Consider the following 16,188-nt stretch of genomic DNA (forward strand, 5'->3'; position numbering starts at 1 on the left):
TTTGAGGAGGTGGAAGTTAAGTATACATTTATTTTTTACTGTGACTTGTTCAGGACCACATTTTACAAAATGCCTTGTTTCCTTTATTATTGTTTCTGGAAAGGAAAGTTCTATTAAAATTGTTTTAGTTTGAATATAGAATAGTTTTATTAATTAGGGCTTATTTTGAAAAATTCTGAATTTAATTCAAGTGTATGCCAGTACCTTCCAAAGTAAGGTAATATTCAGAGACAGTTGTTCTGATCAGATGGCTTAGAGAAATTCTGGAATATTCATATTCGAAGATTCCTTATTAATGAATGTCTTTGACTTAAATCTAACCAAAAACTGCAACATTATTCTTTGTACATTTTCATTATATAGTGTTAACAAGCTTAGTTGCAAACAAATAAAATACTTAAGCTATTTGTTTACCTTGCCTTCTTAATACTGTGATAATGTTTATTAATTCAAATAATATATGTGAGGCTGCTATAACCATTTCCCTGGTAAAACATTACATTTAAGATTTATAGACTTTTTAAAAAGCCCATCAGTGATCTTTAAATATTAAAGAATTATTTCACTTCATATTTGAAGGGTAGTTTGTTTCATCTCTCCCTTCTCCAGGGTAGTCACTTGTTCCTGTAAGAGAATCTAGCCGTGGATGTCATGGGAGTGGCCTTAACAATGGGATAGTCACACCAAAACAGGAAGGACTGCTGTGGGGGCTATCAGAAGTCCTGAAGGATGGATCAGGAATGGGGACTGCTGCTGCACTGATGTCTTGTTACAGAATCAGTGTGACGTGGGGCAGGTGTCAGCCCCATTCCTACTAAATGGCTTCTGGCTGGGAGGTAGAGTAGGTTTCTGTAAGGGAAATGATAGACACACTGTTACTGTACCTGGTGTTGTTAGGCTGTTACGATATAGTTGCCCTTTGGGGCCATAGGGTAAATAAGACCACACACACACCACACGGCTAGGTTTTGGAATCTTCCTCAAAAGGGACTAGACATGTTTAGTGTTTTATCTGGAGAAGAGACAGTTCATAGGACAGAAAATGGGGACCTATAATGTAGGCCTTAGACTAACAAAAGGAGTTTTCCCTTAATTTCTAGAGCTTGAACTTAGGGGCATTCCCAGGTTGGGAATTGTCTTTGTTCCATGGAGGTAGGTCAAAACCCAGAGAAGAAGTCAACCTACAGAAACCCATAAGGATAGGCCAGGACCTGTGGTCTTAGAACAGCTATATCTACCATCTTAGTTTTAATTTTTTGTTTTAGTAATATTTGTTATCCTCTTTTGGTAAAATCTTAAGGGGAGTGAAAGGAGTAGGTATTCATGCTTAGGTCAGAGGAGTATAGGGGAGATCAAAGTTCCTGAGGCAGATAATTGTTAAGAGCTCCACAAGAAGAACATCAAGGAATATAAGTATTTGGCCAGCCTCTCACACATGGTCAATCTTCTCTGCCCGCCAGGGAGGATGGGTTGGCGGTGTAGTAGTTAAAGGAATGGCCTTTGGATGTGTGTAGCCCCAGAGTTTAGTTTGCTACGTGAGCCTTGCCAAGCTACTGAAATTTGTGAGCCATAATTTTCTTGTCTGTAAAATGAGGGTTAATTGTATGTACATCACTGGGTTTTGTTTTCAAATGCAAGATTAAGTTAAATAGCCCACATAAAGAAAGTAGCACAGCCTGAGACATAAAGTGTGCATTTGACACTGTTCCATAGCAGGTTTTTTCCGCAGTGGTCTTCATTAGATCTGAAGACCAAAGCGTTCCTTTCTGTAGCAGCATTTCTCAACTTTCCAGTATGAATACCCCTTTGTTAACATCAAAATCTCACGTTCTCTAATTAGAATTTGTACTTTTAAGTGTTCGACTAAGAAAATAATAAAAGATGAATAACCAATGAATTCAGTAATGCCTTTCAGTGAACCTGTATTTTGTTATTCACCTTAGTGGGGGGTCAGCAAATTAAGGCCTGGTTTTGTAAATAAAGTTATATTGAAACACTGCCACAGCTCTTTGTTTGCGTCTGTGGCTGCTTCACAGTTGGCAACTCCAGAAACAGGTAGTATGGGCCACTGAGTTGAAAATACTCTGGCCCTTCCCACAAAAGTTTGTGCGCCCTGGCCCTGTAGCATTGATAAACATACAAAAACTCACAGGCAAACTCAGTACATTGTGGACTGGTGGACAAGAATGTTAATTTGTCATTTCTAGGGGAGTTACACGTTGGGTAACACATGATTAAAAAAAAATGCTTACAAATGAAAACCAATTGATTGTCAAAGAGTGTTTTACAGAAAAAGCCAATGAAGTTTTCAGAGCAATGATTCTCAAGGAGAGGGACAGGGAACATGCTATTGGGAGATGGGTGGTTAGAATGACTTTTATTTTTGGTACATTTAATTTTGAAAATTTAAATACAAAAGTGGGTGTAAGGATTTTATGTTTATCAGAAAAACGTTAAGTATTGTTCTTAAGGAACAGTGATCTGACTGCTTCCTGGGTGATTGTTTTCCTTAAAAATGGCTTTAGAGAGTGGTATAGTCCACAGCTACAGTTTAATTTGAATAATGTTGATACTTTCAGGAAGAAAAAAGCAAGTTTAGGGGAAAATCTAGCTACTCAACCCCAAATGATACTATAAGATAATTAACACTTCATTGTGAAGATTTGTTTAAAATTTAAGCACCTTAAGTCTTCATGGGTCTCTTGATTTTACTGATTGTTGCTTATAGTCTGTTGTCTCTTTATGTGCCAGGGTATCTGTGAGCTGGATACTACATTTGAACAATTAATTGTAGGAATAAACAGGACAGGGATGAAGCATCTACCTCTAGAAGGATTTCTGGTTGCCTGTGCTGGGGATATTACTAACCCGTAATTCATATTAAAGGCTGGAGTTTGCCTAGATCTTCCAGATGGCACACAACCAGGTCTCAAGTCTGTGTGAAGACTGGCTTAATTGTGTTTCACCCGTATCTTAAAAGTGTAATACTTAGGAATCCCAGTTTAAGGAGCCCAGTTTAAAAGTTCCCACCTTTAGCTGGCCTTAGGTTTTGATTTTTGTCCTCTTCAGTCCATGAGGCTTCTGAAACCTTCGCTGCAGGTATCCAGGGGCTTCCAAACTGGCAAATGCCTTAACAGCACAGCTTTGAGTTCTAGGCGTCTGGATTCTCAGATTTTATCTCAGTAATTCCTTATTACCCAGTTAGCCTTTTTATTAAGAAAGTAATTTTATATTTCAACTACTTTTTAGTTGACTTTAGCAACAGGGTGATCCAAACCTCCTCATGCTCAATTTTTAAGAGGTGCACATTCCAGTGTGTTTTTGGTCTCATCAGCTTCAGTGAAAGTGCTTTACCTGGTGGTGTACCCAACATACCTTCATGTTAGTAGGAGATAAGTAGAGAAAGTCCTGTTTATGTTGGATTTGAATGTTTTTCCAATTATTTGGCAAGCTTTTTACTGGTGTCTTCTGAGTTCTTTATTTGTGGAGGGCAGATATTTGAGTTTATAAAGCCTGACAAGCTTTTTTTAAACATTATTTTAGAGTGAGTGGGAGGAGTGGCAGGGGCGAGAAGCTCTAGCAGACTCCGCACTGAGCTGGAGCTTGACACAAGGTTGGATCACGACCTGAGCTAAAATCAAGAGTCAGAGACTTAACCAACCCAGGCACCCCTAGCCTGATAAGTTTTGTAAGTAGCCCTAGTCCGTCTTACATCCCCAGTACCTACCTGACTTGGAATTAACATACATAAATATATTTGGGCATTTGGATCTTTAGCCCTGAAAAGGAGGCTCAGTCTAGCAAGGAACATGAGCAGGTCAGGTCAAAGTTGCTGAGTTACGTGAATGGTACAGATAATGGCCTAAGGAAAAGAAGAAATGGCTCTTAGTAGCAGTGACCAGGAAGTTTTCGTTTGGGGAGACAGAGTTGGAGCAAGGTTTCAAAGAATAAGTAAGATTCAGGCAACAGTAGGAATTGGTGGGGCACCTTGGTGGCTTAGTTGCTTAAGTGTCTGCCTTTGGCTCAGGTCCTGATTCCAGCCAGGGTTCTGGGATTGAGCTCTGTGACCCGAGCTCTCTTTCAAATAAAATCTTCAAAAAAAAAAAAAAAAAAAGAATTGGAGCTTGAAATGACCAAAGGCTGGGTGGTGGAAAATCACGATGGTATGTAGTGAGGACATTCTTGTTTAGCCAGAGTATGAAATCTTGTAGATCCTGGGAGAAGCTTGAAGTTAGGTGGTAGGAGCTAGATAATGAAGGTTTTGACTATTACACATGTAGCTATTAATCTGTGGAAATCTGGGGAATTGGGGGGAAACTAATTCAGGGTAAGTACCAGACAGAAGGGCTAATACCAAACTAGACAACAGGTTGACCAGTTAAGGAGTCTCCTTTTGGTCCCATCAGAGATAACAAAGGCCTGTACATTGATTGGGAAGGATGACTAAACCTGGCTCTGGCTTTGCCTGGCTAAGAAGATCCTTGAGGATCTCTCTGGGTTCATCTTCCCTCTTTATATAGACACACTTGAAAAAGACCCTTTTTCTTTTGGTTTGGTTTGTCTTTGCCCTTCACTTAACTAACCTAGCCCAGTTCCACAGCTGCTGCTGCTCTGAGTTTTGTTTGCATAGATTCTCTAAAGTCTACCTAATCTTAGCACTGGTTAGTTCTTGTATGAATTATTGAGAAATTGTCCTCAAACTGTCCTCACCACCAACTCAGTCTGTCATTTTTAATGGTGCTCCTGTTGTTGTTTGGCCTGGAATTAAAGCTCTTTGTTGTCTGCTCAAGTGGCAGTGATCTTTCTGCTCCTTTGCCCCCTCCCTGCTCTCTAACAGGCAGGGTTACCTGTCCATTTGATACATGTATTTTTTTAAAGACTTACTTATTTGAGAAAGAAAGCGAGCATGAGCAGAGGGAAAAGGCAGAGGGAGTAGCAGACTCCCCGATGAGCAGGGAGCCCGATGCGGGACTTGATCCCAGTATCCCAGGATCATGACCCGAACCAAAGGCAGACACTTAAGCGACCGAGCCACCCAGGCACCCCTCATTTGATAAATATTAATTGAGCACCTATATATTTGCTAAGCACTGTTCTGGGCACCAGAATGTATCACTGAGTTGGACAGAAAAGAACCCTGCTCTTACGCTTCCTTTCTTAGGAGGCAAGACAGGTAAACTAGTAAACAAGTTAAATCCAAGATTTAAAGGTGTTTAAAGAAAAAAAAATGGAAGAGTAACTAGATGCCTTAATTGGACTGTGAGAAAGACCTAAGGAGGCATACTCTTACACAGTACTTCATTTTATCTAATGCGTTTATGTGTTACATGACTCTTCCATTATACTGAGCAATTAGTAGCACCTTGGCTTTTTTTTTCTCTTTTTTTTAGGTTTTTAAAAATTTTTATGTAATTTTCACCTAACGTGGGTCTTGAACTCACAATCCCGAGATCATGCTCTGTCCACTGAGCCAGTCAGGTCTCTCTCTATTCTAGCCTCTTAAATGATGAATGACTAAATGAATTATGTGGCTACTCCTTCCCTTTTCCAGTCAGTGCACTACCTGAAACTCTCCCTTAACTTCTAGATAAAATAATTTTAAGCTTTCCACAGGTTGTCTCTCTGTAGCTAGGGTTAAGGGAAATGTGGTCCTTACCCTAGAAAAGCTCACAGTCTATGGGCAGAAATGGATAAAACTTCCTTTGGTAAGTGTTCTGTGCATCTGAATAGGGAGACCAGGGTGTTTACTGGGAAAGGCTACTCAGCTGCCCTGGCAGTTTCCCCCCAGGTAGTTTAATCACCCTGATCTGTACAAAGGCTGATTCACTAATACAGCTAAAATGGTCTATAAAACCAGACTCCAGTGCGTTATTTTTCCTCATTTCTAAGTAGGCTCTATGCCCAGGAGAGGCTTGAACTCATGACCCTGAGATTAAGAGTCCTATGCTCTCCTGAACCAGCCAGGCACCCCTCCAGTGCATAAATTTACAATGAGAAATATGTCAAGTGCGTTAGTCTACCCCATTGGCCTTAACTGTTTTCTCTTCATATAATCATACATACCACTTCATAGGCCTAATTAAAGTCAGAATGGGGGGAGTTAATTCTAGGGATGGAATGTTTACCAGCACCAAGTTAACCCCTACCACCATGAACCTGGCACAGGTTCCCACTTGAGTTATGCTGCTTTAGTTCCTGGTTCTGTTGCATCTTAAACTTGGTATCTTCACCCCAGTCGGCATTCTTTCCTAGTTTAAGTGATCATCCCGACTTCCAATATATTCCAGGCGTTTGCACCCATTTTTTTTTTTAATTTTATAGTAATCTCTACATTCAACATGGGGCTCAAACTCAGGACCCCCATCAACAGTCACATGCTCTATCGACTGAGCCCACCAGGTGCCTTGGCCTTGGGCCCCATTACTATCTCTTTAAGATTACTTTGCTTATTGGCTTTTTTTTTTTTTTTTTTTTGTATGTATCCTGTATCTGGGGGCTTGGGTGTGAGGGCGGGGTAAGTTTCCAAACTGTCTTCCCAAAATATGCTAGGACCCTCAGGCTACCCAGTTGTTTGCTCAACTTTGTAGCCTTGGTAGGATACAGGGCTGCAAAGTCCCCCATGTGTTAAACTATACAGACAGCCTATCTGCTGAAGGGTAGTGTTAAAGCTTTACCTCGGGTTATAACTGAGTAAGGTCTGTAAACATGAGGGGACCTTCAGGTCAAGGACAGAAGTCCCGTGAAGGGAGACCGAGGGTGTTTCTAGAAGGCCGGACACCGTCCACAGCCTTTGCTCACACAGAAAGTCTGAGGCTAGTTTCCAGGGGGTAGGAATGTGGGGCTTAAATTAAGTCATCAGGCCATCCTCACACGCTGAAGCTGGGAGCAAGGCTCTGCTTGCTTAGAACAAATCGCGGCGAACGCATCGTCGACTTCCACTCGGTCTCGGCGCCTCGCATTCCCGCATACAAAATGGAGAACACGGCAGCTCGGGCTTGCTTCTGCGCGTAAAGTCCTCCGAGGTCGTAAAATCATACGTCCCCGAAGCAGAGAATCTGCAGAGCAAGGTAAACGGAAGGTAAACTAAGGGCGTTTAATGGAGCAGGGTAACACACCCTTAAGATCTGGAACCAGTCACTTGTAAGTAAACTGCAAGAATCCAAGAGGGCGCGCCTGCTCACTATGGCAACGGCGCAGACTCAGGTCTGGCGTGGGAATTCTGGGAGTTGTAGTTTTCCAATAGTTGCAGTACTGGAAGACGGGTCACCGACATTCCTTCATACCATGAGGACACAGGGTTGTCTGCACCTTCCGGTGGAGGGGACCGGTGTGTCAACAGTGAACACAATTTACAATAGAAGTCTACAAGGCTGGCTGGGATTTCAAGAAAGGCGTAGTAAATGCCTAAGGAATTTGGGAAGCTTTCACCAGAAAACAGTCCATATATGTTCTGGACGGATTAGGCATTCGCTTGGGAGACAGTAGGAAGGTGGCGGCAAGCAGGTTGGGACATGATAGGGAAAAGAAACTATTCCTCCAAAGTTTGGAAGAGCAATTCTACATGGCCGAGAACACGAGGAGGCTCAGTAAGCAATTATATCCGAGGATTTAGAAATAGGAAGAAATCAGATCATGAGGGGTCTTGAATGCCAAACCCGAAAATTTAACCTTTTCGTGAATACACTGACACCTGAAACACAACCGAAGCAGTTATGAATAACCTTGTCCTTTGTGTTCTCCCTTGTTTTTTTCATATTTCTGCTATCACTTGCTATACAGCATTCTGTTTCCTAGTCCAAAGGGCTCAACAAGGGCCATGACATATGGTAAGAGCTCAGGAAGTATTTTGGTGTTTTTTTTTTAATTTTTTTTTTTAGTTAAGTATTTTTTGAATGATCAGTTTTGAGTTTTAGAAAAGCAACAGGCAGCAGTGAGAAGAGTGGGTAAGAAGGGAGCAACGCTGGACGTAAAAAGCCATCAGAGTACATTCCTTTCCCTACCTTCAGATTTCCCTCTATCCAAGGGTTGAAATCTGGCACATCAAAATACATTTCCAATGTGGGTTTTGTTGGGCCAGCACTTGGGAAAAAAAAAAAATTAGTCACCCTGCATTTTAAAAAGTGGCAGGTTTCACATTTAAACAGTAACAAAAGATTTCTGGCTTCTCTTGAAAAACTTAGGTGATTTGACAATTTGAGGGCCCTGATTTTCTCAACAACTACAGGATGCAGCCGAGTAGCTGCCGCTGCCTTCAGACAGGACATATTCTCTCCTGTTTGTCACATTCCACATGACTCCTTCCGTCAGTCAAACTGAGGCCAAATACCAGCTGCCATTTATTATGCTGCACGTTTTCATTTCCTTATAGTGAACTCTTGATTGGCTTTTGAGTCACCTGTCTTTGTACTAATCTATCCTGCTTGGTATCTGAGGAGTGATACAATGAAATTAGTATTTTAGAAACATTATTCAGTGAAAAACAGAATAAAGTGAGGAGCTTGTGAGGCAGAGTGGAAGAAATGAATTAGAAACCTGTTTAAATAATATTTGAGAGAACATGGCCAGAAATTAAAGAATGGATGAAAGATGAGGAAAAGGCAAAACACAACATCAGAGTTTCCTGCCTGAATGACTGGGTAGATGATATCACCAATTTAAACAGGAAAGTAGAAGAAGTCAGAAAGGAGTTGGCATTCAATACCTTGCTACCTCTACTATTTTGTGGGCAAGACCCATGAATTACCAATTCCATAAACTTCCAGTACTCTGCTGAACATGCATTAGGTGTTCAGGAAATTCTAGCGGAATTGAAACTCTGATTCCAGTCGGGAGTTATAGATCTGATGGGCTGGGGGGAGCAGAGGAAGAATTGGAATGCTTAAAAGAAACCAGTTAAGCTGTGGGACCTTAGGAATTCTCTCCAGAATTGGTGATCCTAGGGCTTGGATGCCTCCAAGCATCCAAGGGAAAAACTTATACAAAAGTCCTGCAGCAGAGCAAGAATCTGACAAATAGAAATGGAGATAGGGTGGAAATGGTGTCTTTCTAGGGGAAAGGGGAAAAAAAAAATCAGAGACTGGCTGGCAGGACTTTTCCAAGAATAAAACGGAACAGCAAGCTCTTGGATGGTGAAGATGTAGGCAGAGAATTTTGGACAATGAGGCTGGGAAGGCTAGAAGACTTGACTTCTATAAACGTTTCTGAGAGCACATCATTTAAAAGAATAATTTTTAAGCCCAAACCTCACATATTTTTAATAAATTACTTATATGTACAATTGCAATAACATTACATATTTCATAAACATTCACACCAAAAGATAGAAATTAAAGGGGCATCTGGGTGCCTCAGTAACTGCAGCATTGCAACTCTTGATCTCACGGTCGTGAGTTTGAATCCTATGTTGGGTGCAAAGTTTACTAAATAAAAAGGATATTTAAAAATAGAAATTTTAAAAAAGATTAGATTTAAAAATATAAGTATTTGAGTATTTTCTTCCCTCACTCCCCGTGTATATCACAGATGCCACGTCGGAGGCCCTGCTGTGGTCTCTTAAAGAGAGCCCGTGGATGTTCTGAAACAGGAGCGGCATGGTCTCTGTTGACTTTCTCGAATCTGAAAAGTTTAGAAGTTGAAGCATCAACGAACTGTGGTTGCCTTGGGGAGCTTTCCACGTGCCAGGAACCGCCTCGGTGTTTTACACTTACCTCATTTAATCCCCAAAGCAACCCTACACTGCAGGTACTTAAGACGAGAAAACTGAGGCATAGTGAGGTTAAAACACATTCTCAGGGTCACACCGAAGTGGCGGAGCCAGAATTTGAACCCACCCAGCGTTAGGTCCACAGCCCATGAACTCAACTACTATTGGCAGGGGTGGAGATGGGGAAGGCACTACTTTTTCTCTCTTGTGGCCTGGCTCAAGTCCCTCACCAATTCGAACTGTGGTGAGAGTGGTAGGCACCAAGCGAGCAGATAGTAGGAACTACCCCCGGGCCCCGTCTAACCGAGTCACCTAAAAATCAGTTTATTTACAAGCCCGTACCGTAAGTAGCCGCCGCTGACGACTGCGCAGGCGCAGACCAAAGGGCTTGGTTTCTATGGTTTCCGGGCGCGACCGCGGAGGGAAGGTCTGGACTCGACGTCGCGCTGCAAGCGTCGCGCTGCGGGCGTCCTTTGCGGCAGGCCTCTGCGTCGCTCGCAGATCATCCGGTAGCGGCAGCCAGCGAAGAGACAAGGGCACACCGGTGCGACGGTAGGGGCTGCGTTTGTCTGCGGGCAGTCTAGCTTAAGAAGCTTCCTTCCAAGATTTCTTTAACGAATTTTCTCTTGTTTTCCTGGGTGTCCGAATTTCCAGGCCCGAACTCTGGGCATGTTTTCTGCATTCCCAGGCCTTGTGCGCTACAGCCAGTGCCACTGAAGCCTGTAGACCGCGCCTCTCTCGGCTCTCTGTCCAGATTAATTTAGCTTTCTGCCGGAGTAATGCTTTGGCCGTCTGTTTCTTAATCTGAGGTCCACCCACCTGATCCATCAAGGCGCTGAGTGATTGCGGCGCCGCCAACCTCCAGCTCCTTTCGTTCTTCTTCACGACATGCGCTGTACGCTCCAGCCCCAGTACCGCCGGTTGTAATTTGTGCTGTGCTTTAGTGGAGTACTCTTCTCACTGACCTTAACATGGCAAACTCAACCCATCTTAAAGGCATTTTCAAGTCTCCTGGGGAGAGTTGGTGCTTACTTCTTCGAGCCATACCCTCTTGTCCTTTGGGTTCCCGTTTCCTTGCGTGTGTGTGTCCCCATTCTAGTGCTTACGTTGCAGCTGCTGCTTTCCTCTCATTCCATTGCCTGGAACGTTATTACTCAGTAAAAGAAAGAATGGATAGAAAATATAAAAATTAAGTTCACCTGTAAATCTACGGCTCATACATGACTTTATTGACATTTTTTGTGCTTCCTTCCAGTCTCTTCTTTGACACTGTGGGCCCCCTTTTTTTCCGTTTAACATTAAAATGCACGTACTATATATATTATTTGTTTTTCCTAATGTCTGTCGTATTCTACTAGGCGGGTACCTAAAGTATCCATTTCCTTATTGTTGCACACTTAAGTTGTTTGAAATTTTTTTTCTCCTAACAATTACTGAGCCCCTACCTGCCGTGCCCCCACTGCAGTCATTGTTTAATAAGGGAGACATTCAGGTTAATAATCCATGCAGAGTACTTCTGTGAGAAGTTCAGATGCTGTGGGAACACAGAGGAGGGACACCAGATTCAGGATAGTTTCACAGCAGAAATGTCATCTGAATTGATACAAATAGAAAAATGTAAAGAAATGTTTTTGTGCTTGTGCTTTTTTGTTCTTTTCAATTATTTCTTCAGATCTATCTCAAAGAATTGGGATTATTGAGTCAAAACATAAAGACTGACTTTTGATTAAAATGACCTTATTAAAAAAAATGACCTTATTAATACAGAGATGTTTTTTACGCATTGTTTTTTAGTTCTCATGGGTTCTCCCCCCCCCCCCGCCCCCGGGGTTGTGAAAACACAGATATTGCTAATCTACCAGAAACTGGAGGAACCTGTCAAATGAAAAAATGAGAATATATTGGGAGAATAGCATAAAATATCTTTTTAGAGGGATACTTAAAATTAACTATCTCATTTTTCTTAGAAGTTTCTCATTTGATTGCACTTTTATGGCATTATTTCTTTTTTTATTTTCCATTTCAGCCATGCCTTTCTTTGATGTGCAGAAAAGGCTGGGCGTTGACTTAGATCCGTGGATGACCATCCAGAGTGCTGAGCAGCCTCACAAGATTCCAGCTCGATGCCATGCTTTTGAAAAAGAATGGATAGAGTGTGCGCATGGAATCGGTGCTACCCGTGCCGCGAAAGAGTGCAAGATAGAATTGGATGATTTCGTAGAATGTCTGCTTCGGCAGAAAACGGTGAGGAGTGATGGAGACTGGAGCCAAATAATTTTCTTGTTTCTTTAGGGCTGCTTTTAAGTATTTTTAATTGGTTATTGGCAGAGGCTTGCCAAATGCAAATTGGCAAAATTTTTGTGGTGAAACATTTTCTCTACATAGGTAGCAAGCATGCCGAGGAAGTTAAATGCCTTCAGAACTGAGGAGGGTCTATTGTTCCTCAGTGTTCTTTCTCATCTTCTGACATATTTTCCTTAGCATTGTACACTGCTCTAGCCACCAAATTAGAAATCGCATGTGTGTGTATTCCCTTTTTAGCAGTAGGCTGTAAAGCAGAAGTTACCAACCAGCTTTGGATGTTGGTCTTGAACATCTCTGCATGAAAATGTTCCAAATTCCTTGAACCCTTAGTGGAAAAGAGGTTAAAACCCTGCAGATATATTACATTGAACCTGGTATAACAATCTCTGGATTAATTTCTACTCTGGGAAAGATGGAGGTATTAATGAGATTGCTTTAGGTGAGCCTGACCAAAGTGGCAGGGGGAGAAAGGATATTAAGGGGGTGATGTCTCTCCTCAAGAGTTGAATGAGTTGTATAACATGTGGGCTGTATTCTCCCTTAGAGAAGAAACCTTTGGGTGTGGGCTGTTATTTTGCCTATTTCTCTGCTCCAGGTATAACAAATAGAAATGTTTTTATTACTCCCAACTCCTTGAAGTTCAGGAAGGCAATTTAGATTTTTAGTTAAATTTATCACAGTTCTTTGTATCAAAAATTTTTAATTTCCTGGGGTACCTGGGTGGCTCAGTGAGTTAAGCCTCTGCCTTTGGCTCAGGTCATGATCTCAGGGTCCTGGGATCGAGCCCCACTTCAGGCTCTCTGCTCAGCAAGGAGCCTGCTTCCCCCTCTTTCTCTGCCTGCCTCTCTGCCTACTTGTGATCTCTCTTAATAAATAAATAAAATCTTAAAAAAATTTTTTTTGTAAATTTCCTATCTTTTAACATTTGCTATTGGCATTTGGGTAAAGTGAAACCAAACTTGGAAGAAGTTAGAGGGTATCAGGTGATAATTTTGTATTGATCTCTGCAGGAACATTGATCTTTAAGTGAGTAATATTGAAGTATTACTGAGGGACAGTAAGTGGGTAATAGTTAGCCACCTACCAGTTATTTAGTTTACAGTATGTCTTAATTTGTCTTCTTGAGGGCCCCGGTTACTTATTACTCAGATTAAGACTACTCTTCCTGGAAAATTTACACCAAAAGGAGGCAGTGTGGAGAGGTAGAAAGAACATTGGATTGGGAGTTAGGAGGGCTGGTTTTGTTGTTGGGTGGGTTTGTTTGTTTGTTTGTTTGTTTGTTTTTAATTTTTTTAAGATTTTATTTTTAAGTAATTTCTACCCAATATGGGGCTCGAACCCACAACCTGGAGATAAAGAGCCACACGCTCCATCTACTGAGCCAGCCAGGTGCTCTCAGAGAGCTGGGTTTTGTTGCTGGTTCTGCCACCACTGGTTTTGTGACTTTGGGGAAGTCACTTCCCTTTTTTGGTCTCAGTTTCCTTATCTGGAGATATCCAAGAGTTGCTCTCAAGTCACTTTCTCATCTTGTGAATTTGTAAATAGGTCTGTTTCTGTTTTGGCCATCACACTGAATGACTAGCTAGCTAGTGAATCAGGGAATTAGAATCAAGCACTGTTCTAAGTTCTTAGCTTGTAATAGTGGAATTATTTCACACAATCCTGGGAGATGCTTTCCTAGAATTTTTCCACTAAACAATTAAAAACTTGGGGCAAGACTAGAACATGGGATATTTTACTGAATATACTAACTTTTCATGCCTCTGTGGAAACTTATTCATTTAAAAAAATGTATTTATTGAAGCACCTGTTATGTCAGGAGCTATTGTAGGTGCTAGGAATATACAGTAAGAAAACAGCAAAATGTCTCTACCCTAATGGAGCTTATATTTGGGTAAGGGGTGTCAGAATTAACAAACAAGTTAAAATAGTGTGTTAGGTGTTGGTAAGTGCAGCAGAGAAGATAAAGATAGAAAGCACTGCATGTGGGAGCTAAGTGGGTGCTCTTTTTCTCTCTCTTTTAAATAGAGTGGTCAGAGAAGAGCTCAGCACTAGAAGGTGTTTGAGCAGAGACTTAAAGTGTGCCATGTGGATGTGAGGGAAGAATGTTCTGGTTAGAGGAAAGAGCAAGTGCAAAGGTCCCCAAGCTAGAAGAGAGAAAATGAGGGAAAGTATTAAGATGGAAGGCCAGAGTGCAGGCGGGGTGGGTGGGGGGACAAGATGTAAAGTCAGAGGTAGGACTAGTAAGTTGTTACAAAGAGGGATTCAGCTTTTTCTCAGTAAGATGGGAAGCCATTGGGTGTGCGGCAGAGGAAGGATGCAGTCAGAATTAAGGGGTATATTATCTGTGTCGCAGAATCCATGGGAATTACAGCTTTCCTACAATCTCATACAGCATGGCTTTCATTGGTTGGGAGAGGGGAAGAGGCAGAACTCAGGGCTCCGTAGTGGCTAGTAGCTGACCACATACCAGGTCTTTATTTCGGTGTGATAAAGGGAAACCTCATATTGGTTATTTCTGCCTGCTTCATACCCAGTGAACAGTCACCAACAGCAGTGCCAGTTACACATAGAGAGGTCAGGATTGTATCAGCTGTGAGACCATCTCAATATTGTATAAAGATTTTAAGTATGCACAACTATGCCTCTTAAATGTTTTTGATCTGTGTTTTGTTACTGTTTTTGTAAATACCTATATATAACAGGTATATTCCTATATAACAAATATTCCTATATATAACAGGAACATTTTAGTTACTATTTTTAAAGGAGGTATTATTATGCATACCAGAAATTTGTTAAGAAGTGTGGGAAGTGATTTCAAGTTACTTCTTTAAAGAAAGATTTCATCTCAGAGAACCTCTAGGATGACAAGCTTCCATAGTTTAAAAATGAAACCAATTTTCTTTTTTTTTTTAAGATTTTATTTATTTATTTGACAGACAGAGATCACAAGTAGGCAGAGAAAGAGGAGGAAGCAGGCTCTCCGCTGAGCAGAGAGCCCGATGCGGGGCTCGATCCCAGGACCCTGGGATCATGACCTGAGCCGAAGGCAGAGGCTTTAACCCATTGAGCCACCCAGGTGCCCCATGAAACCAATTTTCATTCTGTTTCTCTAGGCCTCAACTTTATGATACATATTTCCCCCTAGTTTAAATACTTCTTTCCTTTGACAGATGAAACGTCTGAGTGAGATCAGAAGGCAGCGGAATAAACTAATAAAGGAAGGGAAGTACACACCTCCACCTCACCACTTGGGCAAGGAGGACCCTAGGCCCTGAGCAGAGCTGCTGCTGATGGCTGGAGGCTGATTTTCATGTTCTCTCTTCTCCACTGGAAGTTCATTTACTGAAAACCTCTTTGTGAAAGTGTCTAAAAATAAAGGATTGCTCTGTCCTATTTATTCTATTTTCTCTTGGATCATACTTTTCTATAATGAGATTGCAACCTTTTTTTAAAATTTGGAAAAATGCCTTTACCTGTGTCTTAAAAATTAGCATGTAGGTAATAGTAAGCCGCATGTAATGACACTTAGTATATATAGGTACTTTAAGTATGTTAACTTGTTTAAGAAGTTGCAGGATTCTTTACTGCTTTCATTCTGGTTTATCTTCCATAAAACATCGACTCAGGCTGGGATAGGGGAGGCAGTAGAGAGAATGGTTGTGCATGCTCAGATAACTTAATTTTGTTTTTATTTCATTTAATTAATAAATTCCCCAGATAATTTTGAAGAAGCAATCCCATAGTTTCAGTTTGCTATTTTATATCAGTGGCATATTAGTACTTCTAATGGACATATTCAGGAATTTTGCTTGTTTGTTTTTTAAGATTTTATTCATTTGTCAGAGAGAGAGAGAACACAAACAGGGGGAGTGGCAGGCAGAGGGAGAAGCAGGCTCCCCACTGAGCAAGGAGCCCTATGTGGGACTCGATCCCAGGACCCTGGGATTATGACCTGAGCTGAAGGCAGATGCTTCACTGACTGAGCCACCTAGGTGTCCCTAGGAACTTTTTGTTGTTGTTGTTTTTAAGATTTTATTTATTTATTTGAAACAGAGAGAACATAAGTAGTGGGGCAGAGGGGAGGGATAAGCAGACTCCCTGCTGAGCAGGGAGCTCAATGCGGAACCCAATCCCAGGTGCCCCTTTTAAAAGAAAAGTCCAGTTGTAGAAGGGAG

At 41.5% G+C, this 16,188-nt stretch overlaps 1 protein-coding gene across 2 annotated transcripts; it reads left to right on the top strand.

The window, feature by feature from the left end:
- Positions 1–10,134: 10,134 nt before the first annotated feature.
- On the top strand, positions 10,135–15,415 carry NDUFS5 (NADH:ubiquinone oxidoreductase subunit S5). Of its 2 annotated transcripts, none has more exons than XM_032877330.1 (3): positions 10,135–10,255; positions 11,730–11,947; positions 15,184–15,415. In XM_032877330.1, exons 2-3 carry the CDS (start codon positions 11,732–11,734, stop codon positions 15,286–15,288), a joined length of 321 nt encoding a protein of 106 aa, XP_032733221.1. In that variant the 5' UTR covers positions 10,135–10,255; positions 11,730–11,731; the 3' UTR covers positions 15,289–15,415. The 2 variants fall into 2 exon arrangements, with proteins under 2 accessions (XP_032733221.1, XP_032733222.1); XM_032877331.1 differs by having other exon boundaries at positions 10,196–10,247.
- Positions 15,416–16,188: the final 773 nt, after the last annotated feature.

The sequence above is a fragment of the Lontra canadensis genome, unplaced genomic scaffold (genome assembly GCF_010015895.1).
Source record: "Lontra canadensis isolate GAN:19392208 unplaced genomic scaffold, GSC_riverotter_1.0 scaffold60, whole genome shotgun sequence".
In the NCBI taxonomy this organism is placed as follows: domain Eukaryota; kingdom Metazoa; phylum Chordata; class Mammalia; order Carnivora; family Mustelidae; genus Lontra; species Lontra canadensis.